Source organism: Neltuma alba, unplaced genomic scaffold (genome assembly GCF_004799145.2).
Source record: "Neltuma alba isolate B1F8T4 unplaced genomic scaffold, ASM479914v2 tig00004487_pilon, whole genome shotgun sequence".
Classification (NCBI taxonomy): domain Eukaryota; kingdom Viridiplantae; phylum Streptophyta; class Magnoliopsida; order Fabales; family Fabaceae; genus Neltuma; species Neltuma alba.
In genome coordinates, this window is record NW_021633729.1 from 1 (window position 1) to 19757 (window position 19757).

At 35.9% G+C, this 19757-nt stretch overlaps 2 protein-coding genes across 2 annotated transcripts; one reads left to right on the forward strand and one right to left on the reverse strand.

The window, feature by feature from the left end:
- Positions 1-497: 497 nt before the first annotated feature.
- On the reverse strand, positions 498-7597 carry LOC114744920 (diacylglycerol O-acyltransferase 1A-like). Its single transcript, XM_028933066.1, has 16 exons — positions 6929-7597; positions 6415-6495; positions 6234-6307; positions 6044-6119; positions 5783-5850; positions 5004-5127; positions 4610-4708; positions 3746-3847; positions 3502-3638; positions 3213-3294; positions 3093-3113; positions 2574-2636; positions 2040-2087; positions 1237-1299; positions 886-939; positions 498-775 (listed from the first exon to the last, which is right to left on the reverse strand). The coding sequence occupies exons 1-16, from the start codon at positions 7319-7321 to the stop codon at positions 671-673; spliced, it is 1590 nt and encodes a 529-aa protein (XP_028788899.1). The 5' UTR covers positions 7322-7597; the 3' UTR covers positions 498-670.
- An 8582-nt stretch (positions 7598-16179) lies between these two features.
- Positions 16180-18470, forward strand: LOC114744921 (uncharacterized). Its single transcript, XM_028933067.1, has 2 exons — positions 16180-16527; positions 18440-18470. Coding segments are annotated over exons 1-2 (336 nt in total). The 5' UTR covers positions 16180-16192; the 3' UTR covers positions 18441-18470.
- Positions 18471-19757: the final 1287 nt, after the last annotated feature.

A 19757-nucleotide genomic window follows, 5' to 3' on the forward strand; every position in this document is an offset into this window, starting at 1 on the left:
AGAGATTTGATATCTTTCACATAGGATTTTGAATTTGAATAATATAAATAAAAAAAAGTCATGCTTGAAGAAATTTTTCCCCGATGTAATGAATTCCACTCTTTACATTTGAAAAATAGTAAGAATACTGTTAAAATAAAATAGACTAAAACGATATAACGCTTTAAATTGGCAATTGCGATGTATTCCAATCGGGCTTTTTAGGTTCAAAAAACAAAAATCCAAGATTGAACTCACTGGTATAACTCGACTTTTCCCGTGTTTAAACCTTACTAAAATGAATTTGCCTAGCATTTTGCATGATTCATATTTGTAAATAAGGTGAAAATTATTTTCCCGCAACATGCAGATGCAGTAATACATAAACTGTCCTATAACATGTCACCGTTATTTACAAATGGTGATGAATGAAAACCCCTGGCACAGCCACTTTAGTTCTTTTTAACTTCAAAAGTGCATGCGTGCATATATAAGCAGAAGTGTCAAAGCAACCTGAGTTCAGAAGAAATGCTGCGGAGATCAAAAGATGAGATAACTCCAAAGAAGCTTCAAATTACATAGAGCCCAGAGCAATGATATATTGAAAATAGAGAACAAAGAGGGCCACAGATCTAAAATTATTGCTCTTTGAAGTGGAAAACTCATCATTAACATGGATGGAATACTAAGCTTAGTCAATTCCCTTGTTCCGGTTCAACAGGTCATGGTAATATAACAGTACGCACATAGGTTGACCAAGAATACTAAATATGAACCAGAAAACCATATTTCCAACCTGCAATGAAGAAAACGATAACAATGAATAAAGTTGACAATAATTAAATCACAGATATGTGTGCCTATGATATGAACCAAAATGACTATAAATAGGAATCATGAACATACCATAGAGTTTGTAAACTTATTTTGCAGATAATTGGTGATCATGACTAAAGGAACCTAAACAGGCAGAAACACAAATACAAGTGTCAAGAGAAACTAAAACACTGATGGTATCATAACCAATAAAAAACATACTACATCTGGTCCCAAATATAAAATCCACTTTGGGTTTTTATTTAGGACCAGAGGTAGTATAATCTAGCAAAGATTCAATAGTAGGGAAAACAAAGCTTCTTTTGTTTGGGCAATGGAAGAAAAGAGATTGAAATGGCTTCATCTTTTCCTGTCAAGAGTAAGTAGTTGTGTTTGGGGGGAAGGGGGTAGAAGGAAAAAAATTACAGTATGCTTCTTTACCTGAAACATGATTCCAATAAAAGCCCACAACTTAAATATGTGGCAGGGAACGGCAATGCATAGCTGCACCTCGGATGAAACGGTAATCATGAGCATAATCAATAGCTTTCTTTAAAAACAAAATAGTTAATAATGCTTCGATAAATGTTTCATTTGGGAGGAAGGGGAACTAGAGTTCATAATAGAATTAAGTAAAACATGAATAGGAAATAGACTCAACCATCCGGTAATAAGTGATTGTTGATGAAAACCAAGTGTGGTTTTGGCTTCAGTATTATGACTTTGTCCTTCTATCACTGCCATGACATAAAATCTGCCATCCCTCTTTTTCTATTTTTCAAATTGGTGTTTGTCTTTTTCCATAAACCTTTTCTACCTAGAGTCTTTAATCCTCCAGCCAAATACAACATGAAAACAAAAAAAAGGCAGAAAATAAAGAAATTGAAAGAAGAAAGTAGGATATATAAAATATGTCAGCAGCTTTATCATCTGCACGATCCTAGTTACATGACATAAGGCACAGGAGTTGTTGGTGTTGCTAGATAAAGTTGTGAGGTATGGACTGATAAAAAATAATTAATAAGTAATGTGTGGTAATTTCTAACCAATGAATCATAACTTTGTCTCTAATTCTGATCCTCTTCCCATCCCGACCAGGGTAACGGATTTTTTTTTTTTTTGGGGGGGGGGGGTGTGAATACTAAAGTGGTAAAGCAATGCAAGCTCTTGACATTGCATCGGGCAGACAAGCAGAATAGCCTCTCAACATACGGTCAAAAGAGGGAGAGAAAGATGAACCATACCTCATGGAAGACAGCAGAGACAAAAAATGAAACCAGAACCGCAACACCCTGGACAACATTGACTATATACTTAAAAATCATAAAAATAGATGGGCAAAAGAGCAAAGAAAGATGACAAGGTTGTAACAACATGGAGAAAACAAATTAATTTGGCTGCTCTCCTATGCTTGTTTAACCACGTGAAATATGATCAGTAGGGAATATTATTTGAATCTGTATATTTTTCTGTTTGGATTAAACAGTAAACATTTTCTAAATCAATGTGATTAGAGAATATTATCTATACTTTAATTCTTCTAACATATGAAGAAAAAAAAAAAAATCAGTGGTGCATCAAAAGACATATCACATCATGCTTTACAAAAAATATATATATATTATCCATTTCAATTCAATAATAACCAAAACAAATGGGATAAGAAAACCTGAGATGGTAAACACAGGTTGACTATGTTTACAAGAAAAGCTTTTCAGACAAATGGAAACGTGTTTGAAATCAAAGTCCAGACTGTAAGCTGAAGAATAACAGGTCACCTTGGGTATGCCATTCCTTAAGCATGGAAAATATAAATGGCGGACCATCCATTTGTGCACGGGCTACAGTCAGAAAGAGTTCCCTCAGTTATATAGCACTGGATTAGAATGGTGCCACAAAATAACTATTGCATGTGCTATCAAGGTTTTAGAATCATTCATTGAGAGGTAGATGGTTCGGAGGTGCAACTTTTCTTCATTTTATTGTTAACAAAGCCTTCAATAAAAAGTTGCTGTCCCGGTTGAGTTTGTGTTTAAAACCAAAATTTTCATTTAGCCTTGATTTATTATAAGACAGGAAGCAAGACTTGCAATTTTTCAAAGTTTACAATCAAAATGAACATTGAAGTACTTAAAAACAACATCGTCAAGATCAAACTAGATTAGTTAAGCTCAAATGAGCTACATTTAGAGACTATTAGGCTTAACGTGCAACAAACATAAAGAAACAAATCAACTAGAAAATACATTGCTATCTGTCTTTAACATTATCAAACATTTAAAAGCACAGAAACATACCATATTCCACATTCGCCAATACTGATGACAGCAGCAGAGCAAATCCATGCAACAAAGACAAATATGTCATTTCCTTTGAGGAACAAACATCCAATGAATATTTTATGACAAAGAACCTACTTCTTCAACAGTTTGGGCATTCCACCAATCTTTATAGAATTCACGATCACCAAATCGAAGAAGCTCCGCAAGTATATTTAACCTGCATTGCAACATTTCCCCTAAGCATAAAATGTCTCTGAAAGAAATCAAAGTTGTGGCATAGTTTTAAGTGGAGATTTTGTAATTGCTAGTGCATCTGCTCCAAAAGCTAAGCATGTTATTATGAACTACAATCCTTCAAAAATACAGGAGAGAAGACAGTCATTGCATGAGGTAGTACAAACATAAAAAGATAGAGAATACAAACCAAAGGTGAAAAAAGCAGTAGAACATGCAGAGCCACACGTATAAATTTGGAACAGACAGCTTCAGAACTCTCTCAATGGCATATAGAAGGTTTCCCTTCAAAGGATGTTGAGAATTTTGAACAATTGGATTAATATACTGCAAAGTTATATCATTAAACCAATGTCAGAATATTTTTAAAATTACAGAAATGAAACTAGAGAAAAAGGATGAGGTACACAAATTTATAAAGAATTACCGCTTACTTGTTCTATTATGAACCCCATGACTCCAGTAAATATTATCAGCTTAACAACTTGGCGAAACACCCACTGCTTACGTATGGAAGGCGTGCGAGGATAACTTGGCTATAACAACAATGCATTGAATTGCATTGGAGATAACACAGTGGAATGTATGAGTCAGAATTATGTTAGAACATTTACTCCTGTAACAAAACTCGTTGACAAATGCAATCTATATGCATGTCTTGGGTACAGATAAATGTAGAATCAAGTCAACAGCAGAAATTCATTAATTAAAAGAAGGTATCAAGAGCAAATTGCTGGGAAATGTATACTGTAATTCTTTTCAAAGGACAAAAACTAAAATAAGGAAAAACAAGCTCAGTATTACTGGAGACTGTATAATTTATTTATAGGCCTGTAGTGTTGGGGTTTGTGTGGTGTTGTGTTGTGTTGTGTGTGCGCGTGGGTTTTTTTTTTTTGGGGGGGGGGGGGTGTGGAGCACTTTTGGTGGAAATGTAGTCAGCGAAAACTGAAAAAATTTATCCATGACACCTTTAGCGTATAGGTACATGGTCCGTGTAAGTCACAAAACTACTGTAATTACTAAGATAATAGCCATATCATAGTCAGCATGTACTTATATACCGATACGGTGCACATGATTTTGCGCAAAAAGTGATGCCAGAACAGACTTCTATTTGAAAATCCTACATGCATTCCAAGCCAAAGATATAGGTGTAAGAATATTAATATGATAATGCCACTCATCCATTCCATAAGCAACAATAGAAGCAAATATGCACAGCAAGTCAAAGTCAAATGTGAAGGAGGGACAAAATTTGTTGTCCTAATATATATTATATTATTTAGAAGCGCCAATACCTGGTAACACAATGTAGGAGCAACCATGAAGTACACCAAGCTCTTGAAGCTTACGGTATAAGAATACTCCATTTTCAGGTTATTGGGTGGCTCTTCTCCCTATAGCACAGTTAACATTTTGGATAAGGGGAAATAAATTTATCCACTACTCACCAAAAGGAAGAGATTATTCTGGTACGTAAGCATTCAGAAATACATTATGGCATGGCATGTGATGATGTTTTTAGTGGTGCAGAAATCCAGTACGGTTTGATCATGCTGGACTAGAAGGGATAAGAAAAGATGACATGATAAACCACATATTTTCATCTTAAATATATTATTTTTCATTTTGCAGAAAACAGCATTCTGTTATGGTTATCTAGAAACCAACAAACAGAAACTTTGATGGTACCTTTTCAATTGATTTGCTCAGTGCTCTTAAATCACTGTTTGTATGCGCATAAGATACCAGTTTTAACCACACAATGCAAGCAAATAACATCAGTGTGACACCTGATAGAAAGGCAGAATTACACCTGCAAGGGAAAAAAAAACAAATAATTACACTACAGCCCATCAATCATTTGGGCAAGTACATAAATCCAGGATAGTCTTATTTTCTTTTTTTCTTTTTTTCAGGTGATTAAATTCAATATAACTTTTTATCATCAGGTAGAGGCCTTCACCATATCCCCAATAGAGCAAATCAAACAAACAGGCACACATGAAGCCTTTAATCGGGTAATCTTGTTTGGTATGCAAGCAAGGAATTTGAATGATCTTGTGGCTGTTTCAGGATCTGTAAATGTCACACGGATATTAAACAAACCCATTCAGCATCAGATATGACTTCATATATTGTTTCAACTGGTCACACCGTTGGTCCAAAAATAAAAAACTGGCCGTGCTGCCTCTATACACCGATAGGGATAACGAAGCAACTTAATTGTTTCCAATTTTTCGGGTCGACTTATCCATATGTGTTTCAAACAATAATTCATCAAAAAACTGTGCATCCCTTCTTATATACTGCAATGACAATTCATCTGAAGTTCTCCCATTGAACCAAGTTTCCTAATTAGAACAAATTTGCCAACTTACACTCACTTTCAATACGCAAACTAAAAAAGAAAAGTTTAAATTAGAGCTCTAGAATCTATTTTGAACTTAAAAGGAAATAAATGTATGGACCTGAGGATTACTAAGACTGGATACAAGACTGCAGCGCTTGTAATGAATATATGAAGTGAGATAATGGCCTGCAACATTAAAGCCAATATTCCAAAACGTACGTAGTGAAGTTAGGATGGGATATTGTGATGGGAGAAATGACACTGCAAACTGACCATATTTAGAAAAAGCAACAAGTCATATGACAGAAAAGGAATTCATGTGGTGGCAACATCTATTTCCTGTGTGATACGATACAAGCTTACTTGCGCACAAACTTACTGGTTCAGATATTTTCTTCCGTTGGGCAAGAATTTCCACCAAATATGAAGCAGCTGGAAATATTGCAAGTGTAAGACTGCAGAGGAAGCACAACTTCAATAACAAAATGGCAAATAACATTTTAAGAAATGATCTTCAACAAATTATTCAATGGATATTTATTATTTAGTGCATTAATTAAAATCATTACCAACACATGAAGAGTGGCCAATCTCTCAAGGATTTTGAGCTAAACCAAAAGCCAGACTTAATCAACCAACCATACTGCCAAAAAAAAAACTGCATTGAGCTCTGAGGAAAAACTCTGAAGATTAATGATCAATATACACCAGTATGAATATCAAGGATAAGAATATGTGGAAGAGTCAAACCTTCATTAAATTCTCAATTATAAGTCTGCTGTTCACAGCAACAAGCACTACTATACAGAGATTTAAAAGGCCCGCATGACTCTGCAATCAATGATTAAGAAAATATCAAACATAATTATTTGAAGATAAGCAACAGCAGCCCAAATGATGACTCATAGGAAACTAGGCTGTAAAACATGGCTTTCCCCTGATGGATAACAACTTCTACACAAAGAAACAACTACCACAACTGCCATGCTTCCAACGGCATAAAGCCATCAAAGGAGTAACTTAGTCAAGCCTAGGAGCTAGTTTTGAAATCTATTCATGCGTTGGAACTGTTCACCATCGTCCATTACGCCGTCAAAACGGTATGATGAATAACAGCTCGGTGGAGTGAAAACAAGAAAGCCGAACTATTTTTAACGAACATTAAAGCCAATGAAAACTGCTCTCAACTAAACCGTTGACCCTCAACTTAACCCGAACCGTTAGTTCTAACATAACAACCAGGGCGAGAATTAACTGCCACAACCTGATGGAAAATTGTATCTGAGCTGAGCGGGCTTTCCTTCACTGCTCGATGAACCGGAACCGAAGGACGGTAAAGGAACTTCAGCGCGGAGACGTCCACCACTTTTTCTCGATTCGTATTAACAGCCGCGTTGTCCATATTCACACGATCCTTATCTTCTCCCTCACCGCTCTTGGAGGCGGCGGCGACGAAATCCTTAGAGCCGGAATCACTAACCATATCTTCCGCAGGAATGTCCCGTTGCAGCGACGAATCGTCAAAGAAACCTCCGACGGATGGCCTCCGTCGCAAAATAGAGCGACGTAGGGTGTCCCAATCGTTCTTGGAGCCACCGGTGGCGGCCTCACTCTCAAGCACTTCTGATTTCGCCATCGGCGAAGAGGAAACAACCATCACTACTACCAACCAAAGAATTTGTTTATTAATTTCTCATTAACATAACCATCACAGAACTGAAGAAAAGTGTGATTACTAACTGAAAATGGAGGGAGGAAAAGAACTTATATTAATATATAGATATATATAGAAAGGTTAGGTTGGGAATCGCGATCTTGATTAATAAAGAAAGGGTTTGGAAGTTAGAAGGGGATGAGAAGAGAGACAGTAGAGGTTATTGTAATGATGAGGATCTGGCTCGGGTTTTTGAGAACTGCTAGTTCTGGATTCTGTTTGGAGGAAGGAGGGAGAACTTCGTTGACAGTTGACACGTAACTGAGACTACCTCAATTTTAGACCTTATATTAGTTTTTGCATAAAAAGTTATGAAAGTAAAATTTGTAAAAAGAAAATAATACTGCTGGTAAAGAAAAAAGAAAAAGAAAATAATACTTCCTCCGGGTCCCGACAGTAACAATTTTTTTAGGGCTCTTGTTTATGTGTTCAGGTTTAATATTATTCTTTTAGTATATTCAATACAATTAATATTACTATCTTCACTCCTAATTATAAAAACTTAAATGAGATTTTATAATTAGAAACAGAGATAATATTATCTAATTATATTTAATATTCTAACTTTATACGTGACTCAAAACCTAGATGCACTATAAATAAGATTATTAGAAAATTAATAAGATTATAATATTGGGAAATAAGAGTACTGCTTGCTATTTTACTCTTTTTTAATAGGTTTGGTGTTTATAAGTTATTATTTTAAATATGTTTGAAATTTTAATACATTTTTTTAGTTTTATCCCTAATTAATTATGTATCTTCACATTAACTATACCAGTTTCCTACTCATCTTCTTTCTTACTTACGCTGTTTGATAAATAAAAGTAAATTTTAAAAAGTAATTTCTTCTTTAATTAATTTTAACTATTTTAAAAAGCTATGCATTGTTCGGATTTCAAATTTATATAAGTAAAGTAATAGATTAAATGTGAAAATTATAATTTAGGACCCTTGAAAGGGCGTTATTATTGTTTTTCAAGACCTTAAATGTGAGAAATTAATGATAAAACAAAAAAGTTCAAGGTAAAGAAAAATGCGTCTCTCTTGACTATTCATTGTTGACGAAAACGACAGCAGTTAGGATTAACTATCCATTGTCAATGAAAACGACAGCATTTAGGATATCCGTTTAATAGTATCTTGGTCCTTCGTTTTAGGGACTCTATTGCCGTCTGATCCAAATTCTAGTAACAAGTGGATTCCCTCCACTGCTGTGATGCTAGCGCCATCTACACCATTGAAGCTGTCTAAGGGAACAAATCTGCAATTGATTGATTGATTGATTTATTTATTAATTACGGAGATACAGGATCCGATAATACCTACAAATATGTGAGACTGTGACCAAGAAAATTTTGGAGCACTCCATCTGTGTTCGCCGCGCTGGAGGGGATCCTGGGGGAGTAAGCGAGGAAAAATAGGAAATCCCAGTTATAAGCTTACCAGCCATCTTCTACATGCATAAAATTTAATGGGAAAGGACCACATTAATTTTTTTTGACCAAGACCACATTAATTAATGACAACTTAGTTTTCCAAAACAAATTTCGTACAAAGTTGCGAATATTTATTTAACTGGTTGTAGATATGAGATTTTTAAGTACAAATATGAAATAACTGAGAATGATTCAAGAGATTTGAATATTTAATTTACCACTGACATTTTGAAATTTACATTACAATTATCTAAAATTATATTTAGAGCTTACTTTTAACCTTCTTTTAGGCTCTGTTTGGATAGCACCCCAAACCATGGTTTGGGGAAAATGTTACCCAAACAGCCTCTTCAAAAACCAAAACCATGGTTTTGGGTCATGTAATATCCTAAAAAAAATTCAAAAAAAATAAAAATAAAATAATAATAAATTATTATTATTATTATAATATTTTAATAAAAAAAAAAGGAAGCAGCTTTCCACCGAATTCGGTGGAAAGCTGCACCATTGACTAAGGGAGAGGAATTTAGGGGAGAAGAATTAATGAAGGAAGGAAAAAAAAATGCAATGGTAGTTGGGAAAATGAAAGATAAAAGAGATAGAAGATGATGGGGCATGAGAGAGCGGAGAAGAGAGAAGTGAGAGAGCGGAGAAGAGAGAAAGAGTGAGGAGAGAAGAAGCAGAGCTGCGATCATTTTTGAAAGAGAAGGTAAACTTTGAAGATAATTTAGGGACACAAATATACTTCTTTTATCAAACTTTCTTTATAAATATTTCTTATATATTTATGCTTCGCAATAATAGTATTACTATAGTAATTAGAGAAAATTTTGAGACTTGTATATGATCTAAGTATTGAGTTTTGACAAAAGATGACTAGAGAATTTAGAAATAAATCAGTTATTAATTTTAATCGGTTTAGATTTCTCTATTTGTTAGTTTTAGTATTTAAATTAATTATTTAGTTAAAAATCTGTTATTTATGGGATATACCATATTTTTACCGATTAAATTCAAGTTAAGTAATTTATTTGGGTTGTTTGGCATATTATTAAGATTTTAATCGGTTTAGTTTTAATTATTGAGTGACTGGAGATTTTAAAATAATTATTGTAGCTAAAAATTTTATTATTTATGGAAATATATATATAGTAGTTATACCATTAAAGTTTTGATCAGATTATTTATTTATAAATATTTGAAGTATTATTAAATTTTTGATTGTTTGATTTTGAGTTTTAAACTTAAAAAGAGAGTTTTTAGAATCTAGAAACATAATAATTTATATTTAGAAATTGTGGAAAATCCTTTTTATTAAGGTAAATAATTTGGAGGTGGTAAATAAATAATTTGGGGTTGTTAGAAATTTAAATAATATAGAGAAGTTAATTAATTAATTAATTAATTAATATTAATATGTGGTTATATTAATTGTGTAGATTAATTATTGGTTGAGCAAAGGATTGACCTTGTGGTAATCTTTAGTATTGCCTTGGCGAGGGTAACCACTTTCCACTTGTTATATGTGCTAATATGTTGTTTGTGAGTATTTTGCTATTTTGGTATAATGATTTGTTATTTGAAACTCGAGTAGATAAATTATATCTTTTGAGCTATGAAAATTGTCTTGTGGAATTTTTGGAGTTGTGATTGAGAAGTTTGGAAAAGATATATGATTTATATCTTATGGATTATATTGGGAAAAGATTGAGACATTTTTGTTATATTGTGAATGGTTGGTTGTTATTTGGATTTGGATTGAGCGCTATCCTACCACGTGGTAAGGCCGCCATTGGTGCACATTGGTTGGCTTTTTCCTTCGTCCCTAGAGTAAGGGATAGACCCTGTGGCTTTTATTCGTCCCCCAAAGTGTGGGATAGGCCTGTAATAAGGGATGGATCTTTGTGACTATTTAATCGTCCCCCAAAGTGTGGGATAGGCCTATAGGTCGGTTTGATCCCCTATAGTGAGGGATAGACTTATGTGGCTTGTGTGTTAGCCCCCGTAATGAGGGTTTGGATGATTGAGATTATTTGAATATACACATTTGTATTTGTCATGGATATATATATATATATATTGAGATTTAATAACTGCCCACTTGACACCTCACGAGCAAGTGTTAGTATGTATGATGAGTTGGAAAGTTGGTTACTGAGGCGTTTGTCTCACCCCGTGGTTTAACATTTTCAGGCGATAGTTCAGGTGGTGGCCCATCAGGGAAGGCTCGGAGGCATAGTGTGCTGTTATAGCTTGTATAGCCTCCCTGCTTTTGTTTATGTGCTGACTTGTTATATATTGCCACATAGGGCCCATATACTCTAATGCTGTAAAACTAATACTTTTAATTACTACTATCTGATATGAGAGGTCATTGGAAGGCCAGAGATATTTAAGACTTTGCGTATTACACTCATTTGATAGTGTTGACTTTTGACTAATGGGCTCTATGACTTATATTAAATGTTTATCAGTTCGTGTGTTTGAAAGTGTAAGTTTGGGTTGGGCTAATGGTTGAATGATATTTCTGGACTTTGAAAGTCCAAGGCCCAAGTGAACGATTGATGTGGCTCGTATAATAAGTTTATTTCTTTTAACCATGATAGCGATTTTAAAATTTTAAGGTTTCTTCTTTTCTATCATGGTTATCGTTCGAATAGAATTGAAATTTTGATTTTAAAATGGGTTTTAAAAGAACGGTTGTCACAATTTGGTATCAGAGCCATAAGTGAAAAGCCCCGAGCCTCTGTCTCCTGAGAGTGTGGCGAAGGGAGGATCTCCGTAGGGGATGCCTGGGTAACCAGGTGGCAAACTGATAGGTACCTTGTGATGCCACGCGGTGGGGAACCTAGCACTGGGGACCCTGCAGCCAAGAGGGCTGGGACCTTGCAGTGGGGACCCTGCACCGTAGTCTCTTCACAATTGGTATCAGAGCTAAAGATTCTGTGAAGCGGGTTACATTACATTGCATTTAGTGGCAATATATAATAATATCACATAACCTTCCCTGTTACTTTGTGTCTGCGTTTGACCTTACTTTGTGTTTCTTTTGGTGGGTTCCATCCTTAGGTGGGGAGGATGGTACGGACACGATCCCGACAAACTAATCAGGGTGGGGATGAATCCACAAACCCACCTAATCAACCACCGAATCCTCTGCAGTTTAACCAGGAGACTTTACTGCAACAGTTAAGGGAAGTGGTAGTTACGGTGGTAGATGAGAGAGTCAGGAAGATGGAGGAAGATTTGAGAGTCAAGAAAGTTGTGGAAGAGTTCGAAGAAAGTGGGCTTCCTGGACCGTCTGTGGGAAATTCTGTCACCCATAGGGGTTCTATTGAAGGAACCAGAGAAGAGAGTAGTTCACAAAGGCGACCAGGAAAAGAAAGAAGCGGTGAACCTTAAAAGCGTATGGAAGGACATAGAGCGGCATCACCCAAAGACGTTTGATGGGGGTATGGATCTTGACAAAACTGAGGCTTAGATAGATGATATGGAGACAATATTTAAAGCTTGTGGCTGTAATACCTACCAAAAGGTACAAGCAGCGGTAGTTTTACTGAGGGACTGAGCTAAGAGGTGGTGGAGGAGCGTAAGCGGCATAGATGACTCGAGGATTACTTGGAACGAATTCAAACAGATGTTCTTTGATCACTACTTTCCCCCAGCCATGAGACAAGAAAAAGAAACAGCTTTTTATGCTCTTCGACAAGAGAACATGCATGAGGATGAGTTTATTGCCAAGTATATTGACCTCTCCAAGCATGTTACATACCTGCAGCAGAATGATGATCCGGAATGGATGGCCCGACAATTGATAGAGCGGGCGAGGCCAGAGTTGAAGCAGCAAATGGCCTTATATGAGTTTAAGAGTTTTGAGGATGCCTGCACGAAACTCAGGATGACAGCTCGCAGAACCCGAGAGGTAGAGGAGAGCCGACGTCGGGATAATCAGGGCAGATTCTCTGGTTTTATGAGGCCAACGGGAGGAGTCAATAAGAAGGGTAGCTATAGTTATGGGAGCTCAGGGAGCTTCAGCAGAGGCAAGAACCAGAATCAGAAGGATTCAGCCCGTAGAGGCTATATGCAAGAGGAGACAGGCTCAGGGGAGCCGTATGGGAGGAAATCAGAGCTTCCATCGTGAGCCTACCAGATCCATACCAAGTGTTAGCGGTCCTTGCTCGAGATGTGGGAAGAATCATCCAGGACAATGTTTGGAATGCTACAGATGCCATAAGTTTGGACATATAGCTCGCAATTGTCCAGAGACGCAGCAGCAAACTCCTAGTTTCAGATCCATGGTCCTAGGGAGAGTTTTTGCTTTGACTAGAGAGAGGAAGCTGGTATGTCTCCTAATCTGATTAGAGGTACTGTCTCTCTTCAAGGACATGATATACCTGTGTTATTTGATTCTGGTGCCACTCATTCTTTTATTGCTGCGGAATGTGCTCAAAGTTTAAATTTCCAATGCATGATTTGTCTTACATGTTGAAAGTGTCAACTCCAGCGGGAGCCACTGTGTTAACCACACAGGCGTGTTTAAGTCTTGTGCTTAAATTTGAGAATCGTGAGTCTGTGATTGATTTGATTTGTCTACCCCTCAAGAGTATTGATGTGATTATTGGCATGGATTGGCTATCAGCAAATAATGCCATTCTGGATTGCAAAAGAAGATAGTAACTCTTCCTTTGTGCACTACGATAGTTGAGGCTATTAATGGTCGTTTGTGGTTGTCTGCTACTCAAGCAACTAAGTGTATTCAGAAGGGTTGTCAAGCGTATGCTGTTTTCTTTTCCGTTAGTACGGATAAAGAAGTTGGTATAGACCAAATCGAGGTAGTAAAGGAGTTTCCTGAGGTATTTCCTGAGGAAGTGTCCGGTTTACCTCCTGAAAGGGAAGTTGAATTCTCCATTGAGCTAGTACCAGGGACAGCTCCAATTTCTAAAGCACCGTACAGAATGTCACCTTCTGAATTGGCAGAGCTGAAAAAGCAAATCGAAGAGTTACTTGAAAAAGGATTTATTAGACCAAGTGTCTCACCGTGGGGATCACCAGTACTGTTTGTGAGAAAGAAGGATGGGAGCTGAGATTGTGTATAGATTACAGGCAGTTGAACAAAGTGACTATCAAGAACAAATATCCTTTGCCTAGGATTGATGACTTGCTAGATCAATTAATGGGGTCAGAGTAGTGTTTTCCAAGATTGACTTAAGGTCGGGATATCATCAATTAAGAGTTAGAGCAGAGGACATCCCAAAGACGGCCTTTCGTACCAGATACGGACATTACGAGTTTCTAGTAATGCCTTTTGGTTTGACGAATGCTCCAGCAGTGTTTATGGACTATATGAACCGGATCTTTAGGCCGTACTTGGACAAGTTTATTGTGGTGTTTATAGATGATATCCTGATATACTCTAAGAATGAGGAAGAACACCGAGAGCATCTTTACATTGCATTGCGAATATTGAGGGATCATCAGTTATATGCTAAGTTAAGCAAGTGCGAGTTCTGGCTTAGAGAAGTGAAGTTCTTAGGCCATGTAGTATCTGCCGAGGGAGTAGCTGTTGATCCTAGCAAGGTCGATGCCGTATTGAAATGGGAAACCCAAATCTGTGACGGAGGTACGAAGTTTCGTGGGCTTAGCTGGGTATTACCGAAGATTCATCAAGGGATTTTCTCAGATCGCCATGCCTCTAACTAAGTTGACCAAGAAAGACCAACCGTTTATCTGGAGTGAAAAGTGTGAGGCGGCTTTTCAAGAACTGAAGGCTAAGTTGACCACGGCTCCAGTGTTGACTATTCCAGATCCTAGTAAACCATACACCCTTTATACTGATGCTTCACTTAAGGGTTTAGGGTGTGTCTTGATGCAGGAAGGAAAGGTGGTTGCCTATGCATCTAGGCAATTAAGGCCGCATGAGGAAAATTATCCTACATATGACTTGGAATTAGCGGCGGTGGTTTTTGCATTAAAGATCTGGAGGCACTACTTATATGGATCACAATTTGAAGTCTTCAGCGATCATAAGAGCCTGAAGTATTTAATAGATCAGAAGGAACTGAATAATAGACAACGCAGGTGGATGGAATTCATCAAGGACTATGACTTTGAGCTTAAGTATCATCCAGGTAAAGCCAATGTGGTTGCAGACGCTTTGAGTAGGAAAACGGTGCATGTGTTTCACATGAGTTTGGAAGAATACTACTGCTTAGAGAGATTGAGAGATCTCCAAGTGGTGCATGAGGCTCCAGCCACTCTACAATCAATTTTGGGTGATTATGAGTTCTTTTGAGATTTGAAGGCTGCACAGATGGAGGATGACCGGTTACTGAGCATCCAAGAGGAAGTGGAGACCTGTGGTGTGCCTGATTATGAAATTGGTGAAGAAGGAATCCTGAGATACAAGAAAAGGATTTGTGTCCCTGATAATGAGGAAATCAAAAAGACTATTCTTGAGGAGGCGCATCGAAATAATTACACGATACATTCAGGGATAACCAAGATGTACCAAGACCTGAAAAGGAACTACTGGTGGCCAAAAATGAAGAGGGATGTCACGGACTTTGTAATGAAATGTCTGACATGTCAAAAGGTCAAGATAGAACATCAGAGACCTCCAGGACTATTAAAGAATCTTGATATTCCCCAATGGAAATGGGATAGTATTTCTATGGATTTCATTACTGGTATGCCAAGAACCCCGTCTGGCTATGATGCGATATGGGTAATTGTAGATAGATTGACTAAGTCAGCGCACTTCCTGCCTATCAAGAGTACTTACTCGTTAGAACGATTGACAAAGTTGTACATATATGAGATTGTTAGACTTCATGGAGTGCCAGAGTCTATCATTTCAGATAGGGACCCGAGATTTACATCGAACTTCTGGCAGTCATTACATGAAGCTATGGGCACCAAGCTCAAGTTTAGTACTGCTTATCATCCTCAGACTGATGGACAGACTAAGAGGACAATTCAGACTCTCGAGGACATGTTGAGGGCCTGCGCTATAGAGCTAAAGGGTAGTTGGGACACTCACTTGTCATTAGCTGAGTTTGCCTATAACAACAGCTATCACGCTAGCATTCAATGGCACCATATGAAGCTTTGTACGGGAGGAAAGTGTAGATCTCCACTTTGTTGGACTGAATTAAGTGAAAGAACAATTATTGGCCCAGATTTAGTGGACATCACAACCAAAAAGATTGAGCTGATCAAGCAGAAGTTGTTGATGGCCCAAAGTCGACAGAAGAGTTATGCGGATCGTCGAAGGAGACCTTTAGAATTTGAAGTGGGTGATCATGTATTTCTAAAGGTTTCACCTATCACTGGTGTTGGTAGATCTATCAAAGCTAAGAAGCTTACACCCCGATTTATGGGTCCTTATGAGATTTTGGAGCGGATTGGACCTGTTGCATATCGAATTGCGCTGCCGCCACATCTTTCCAGTTTACACGACGTGTTCCACGTGTCACAGTTGAAAAAGTATCATCCCGATCCGTCTCATGTTATTGAACCCGAAGAGGTTGAGTTGCGAGATAATTTGACTTATCCAGCAGAACCAGAGCGGATTTTGGACGTTAAGGATAAACAATTAAGGAACAAAACTATCCGTCTTGTTAAAGTCTTTTGGAAGGGCATGAGTCCCGGTGATGCTACTTGGGAGACAGAGGAACGGATGCGTTACGAGTACCCTTACCTGTTTTCTTAGTAAGCACTTTGAGTAGCTTTTGTTTTTATTTCTTGTGTGTGGTTGTTTGAATTTTGGGGACAAAATTCTTATTAGGTGGGGAGAATTGTAATATCCTAAAAAAAATTCAAAAAAAATAAAAATAAAATAATAATAAATTATTATTATTATTATAATATTTTAATATAAAAAAAAAGGAAGCAGCTTTCCACCGAATTCGGTGGAAAGCTGCACCATTTGACTAAGGGAGAGGAATTTAGGGGAGAAGGAATTAATGAAGGAAGGAAAAAAAATGCAATGGTAGTTGGGAAAATGAAAGATAAAAGAGATAGAAGATGATGGGGGCATGAGAGAGCGGAGAAGAGAGAAGTGAGAGAGCGGAGAAGAGAGAAAGAGTGAGGGAGAGAAGAAGCAGAGCTGCGATCATTTTTGAAAGAGAAGGTAAACTTTGAAGATAATTTAGGGACACAAATATACTTCCTTTTATCAAACTTTCTTTATAAATATTTCTTATATATTTTATGCTTCGCAATAATAGTATTACTATAGTAATTAGAGAAAATTTTGAGACTTGTATATGATCTAAGTATTGAGTTTTGACAAAAGATGACTAGAGAAATTTAGAAGTAAATCAGTTATTAATTTTAATCGGTTTAGATTTCTCTATTTGTTAGTTTTAGTATTTAAATTAATTTATTTAGTTAAAAATCTGTTATTTATGGGATATACCATATTTTTACCGATTAAATTCAAGTTAAGTAATTTATTTGGGTTGTTTGGCATATTATTAAGATTTTAATCGGTTTAGTTTTAATTATTGAGTGACTGGAGATTTTAAAATAATTATTGTAGCTAAAAATTTTATTATTTATGGAAATATATATATAGTAGTTATACCATTAAAGTTTTGATCAGATTATTTATTTATAAATATTTGAAGTATTATTAAATTTTTGATTGTTTGATTTTGAGGTTTAAACTTAAAAAGAGAGTTTTTAGAATCTAGAACATAATAATTTTATATTTAGAAATTGTGGAAAATCCTTTTTATTAAGGTAAATAATTTGGAGGTGGTAAATAAATAATTTGGGGTTGTTAGAAATTTAAATAATATAGAGAAGTTTAATTAATTAATTAATTAATTAATATTAATATGTGGTTATATTAATTGTGTAGATTAATTATTGGTTGAGCAAAGGATTGACCTTGTGGTAATCTTTAGTATTGCCTTGGCGAGTGGTAACCACTTTCCACTTGTTATATGTGCTAATATGTTGTTTGTGAGTATTTTGCTATTTTGGTATAATGATTTGTTATTTGAAACTCGAGTAGATAAATTATATCTTTTGAGCTATGAAAATTGTCTTGTGGAATTTTTGGAGTTGTGATTGAGAAGTTTGGAAAAGATATATGATTTATATCTTATGGATTATATTGGGAAAAGATTGAGACATTTTTGTTATATTGTGAATGGTTGGTTGTTATTTGGATTTTGGATTGAGCGCTATCCTACCACGTGGTAAGGCCGCCATTGGTGCATATTGGTTGGCTTTTTCCTTCGTCCCTAGAGTAAGGGATAGACCCTTGTGGCTTTTTATTCGTCCCCCAAAGTGTGGGATAGGCCTGTAATAAGGGATGGATCTTTGTGACTATTTAATCGTCCCCCAAAGTGTGGGATAGGCCTATAGGTCGGTTTGATCCCCTATAGTGAGGGATAGACTTATGTGGCTTGTGTGTTAGCCCCGTAATGAGGGTTTGGATGATTGAGATTATTTGAATATACATATTTGTATTTGTCATTGATATATATATATATATTGAGATTTCATAACTGTCCCACTTGACACCTCACGAGCAAGTGTTAGTATGTATGATGAGTTGGAAAGTTGGTTACTGAGGCGTTTGTCTCACCCCGTGGTTTAACATTTTCAGGCGATAGTTCAGGTGGTGGCCCATCAGGGAAGGCTTCGGAGGCATAGTGTGCTGTTACAGCTTGTATAGCCTCCCTGCTTTTGTTATATGTGCTGACTTGTTATATATTGCCACATAGGGCCCATATACTCTAATGCTGTAAACTAATACTTTTAATTACTACTATCTGATATGAGAGGTCATTGGAAGGCCAAAGATATTTAAGACTTTGCGTATTACACTCATTTGATAGTGTTGACTTTTGACTAATGGGCTCTCTGACTTATATTAAGATGTTTTATCAGTTCGTGTGTTTGAAAGTGTAAGTTTGGTTTGGGCTAACGGTTGAATGGTATTTCTAGACTTTGAAAGTCTAAGGCCCAAGTGAACGATTGTGGGCTCGTAATATAAGTTTATTTCTTTTAACCATGATAGCGATTTTAAAATTTTAAGGTTTCTTCTTTTCTATCATGGTTAATCGTTCGAATAGATTGAAAATTTTGATTAAAATGGGTTTTAAAAGAACGGTTGTCACAGGTCAAAACCATGGTTTTGACTCCAAAACCATGGTTTGAAAAAGCAAAATTTTTTTACTTTTGGAGAAAAAAGGAGAGTGGTGAGGGCCTATATGATATGTATCTGTTATTTTTTTTATAAACATATTTTTTTATAAATATATTTAATCTTATATTTATAAAATATATAGACATTAATTATTTATTAATTATATTATCTTATGTATTATTAATTATGTTGGTAAAAAACATATTATTAACAATTTTATTTCTTCAAATTAAAATATATCATAAAATCTATTTTTTTCTGTAATTATCATATTAACTTATGTCTTTTTTTTAGTAATTTGTATATATAAAAAGTGCTTCTGATAACAACTATCCAAACACTCTCACTTCTCAGAATCACTTTTTTACAAAATCTATTCTTCACAGAATTTATTTTTTCCAGAATCTATTCTCCAGAATCACTTTTCCAAACCACAGTTTGGTTTCATCCAAACACACCCTTAATCTCGTTAATATTGTGGGCCAATTTATTTGAGATTATAATAATCATTTTAATCAGGCTAAACATAATAAAGTTCATGAAAGCACGAAGACGTTATCAGAACTTAATTTAAACACAAGAACGTGCTGAAATAAATTTATATTGATAAGCTATTTAAAATAATTTAAATGCTTAATTTAACTCAAATCACCTTTTTTTGGGGGGGAAAAATTAACAAATAGGTATTATTCTTGCCAAATCCAAGGACACCTCTGCAAACCTAACGAGTTCTACAAAATAAAAACTACCTTTATGTTACATTTCTATAAAAACC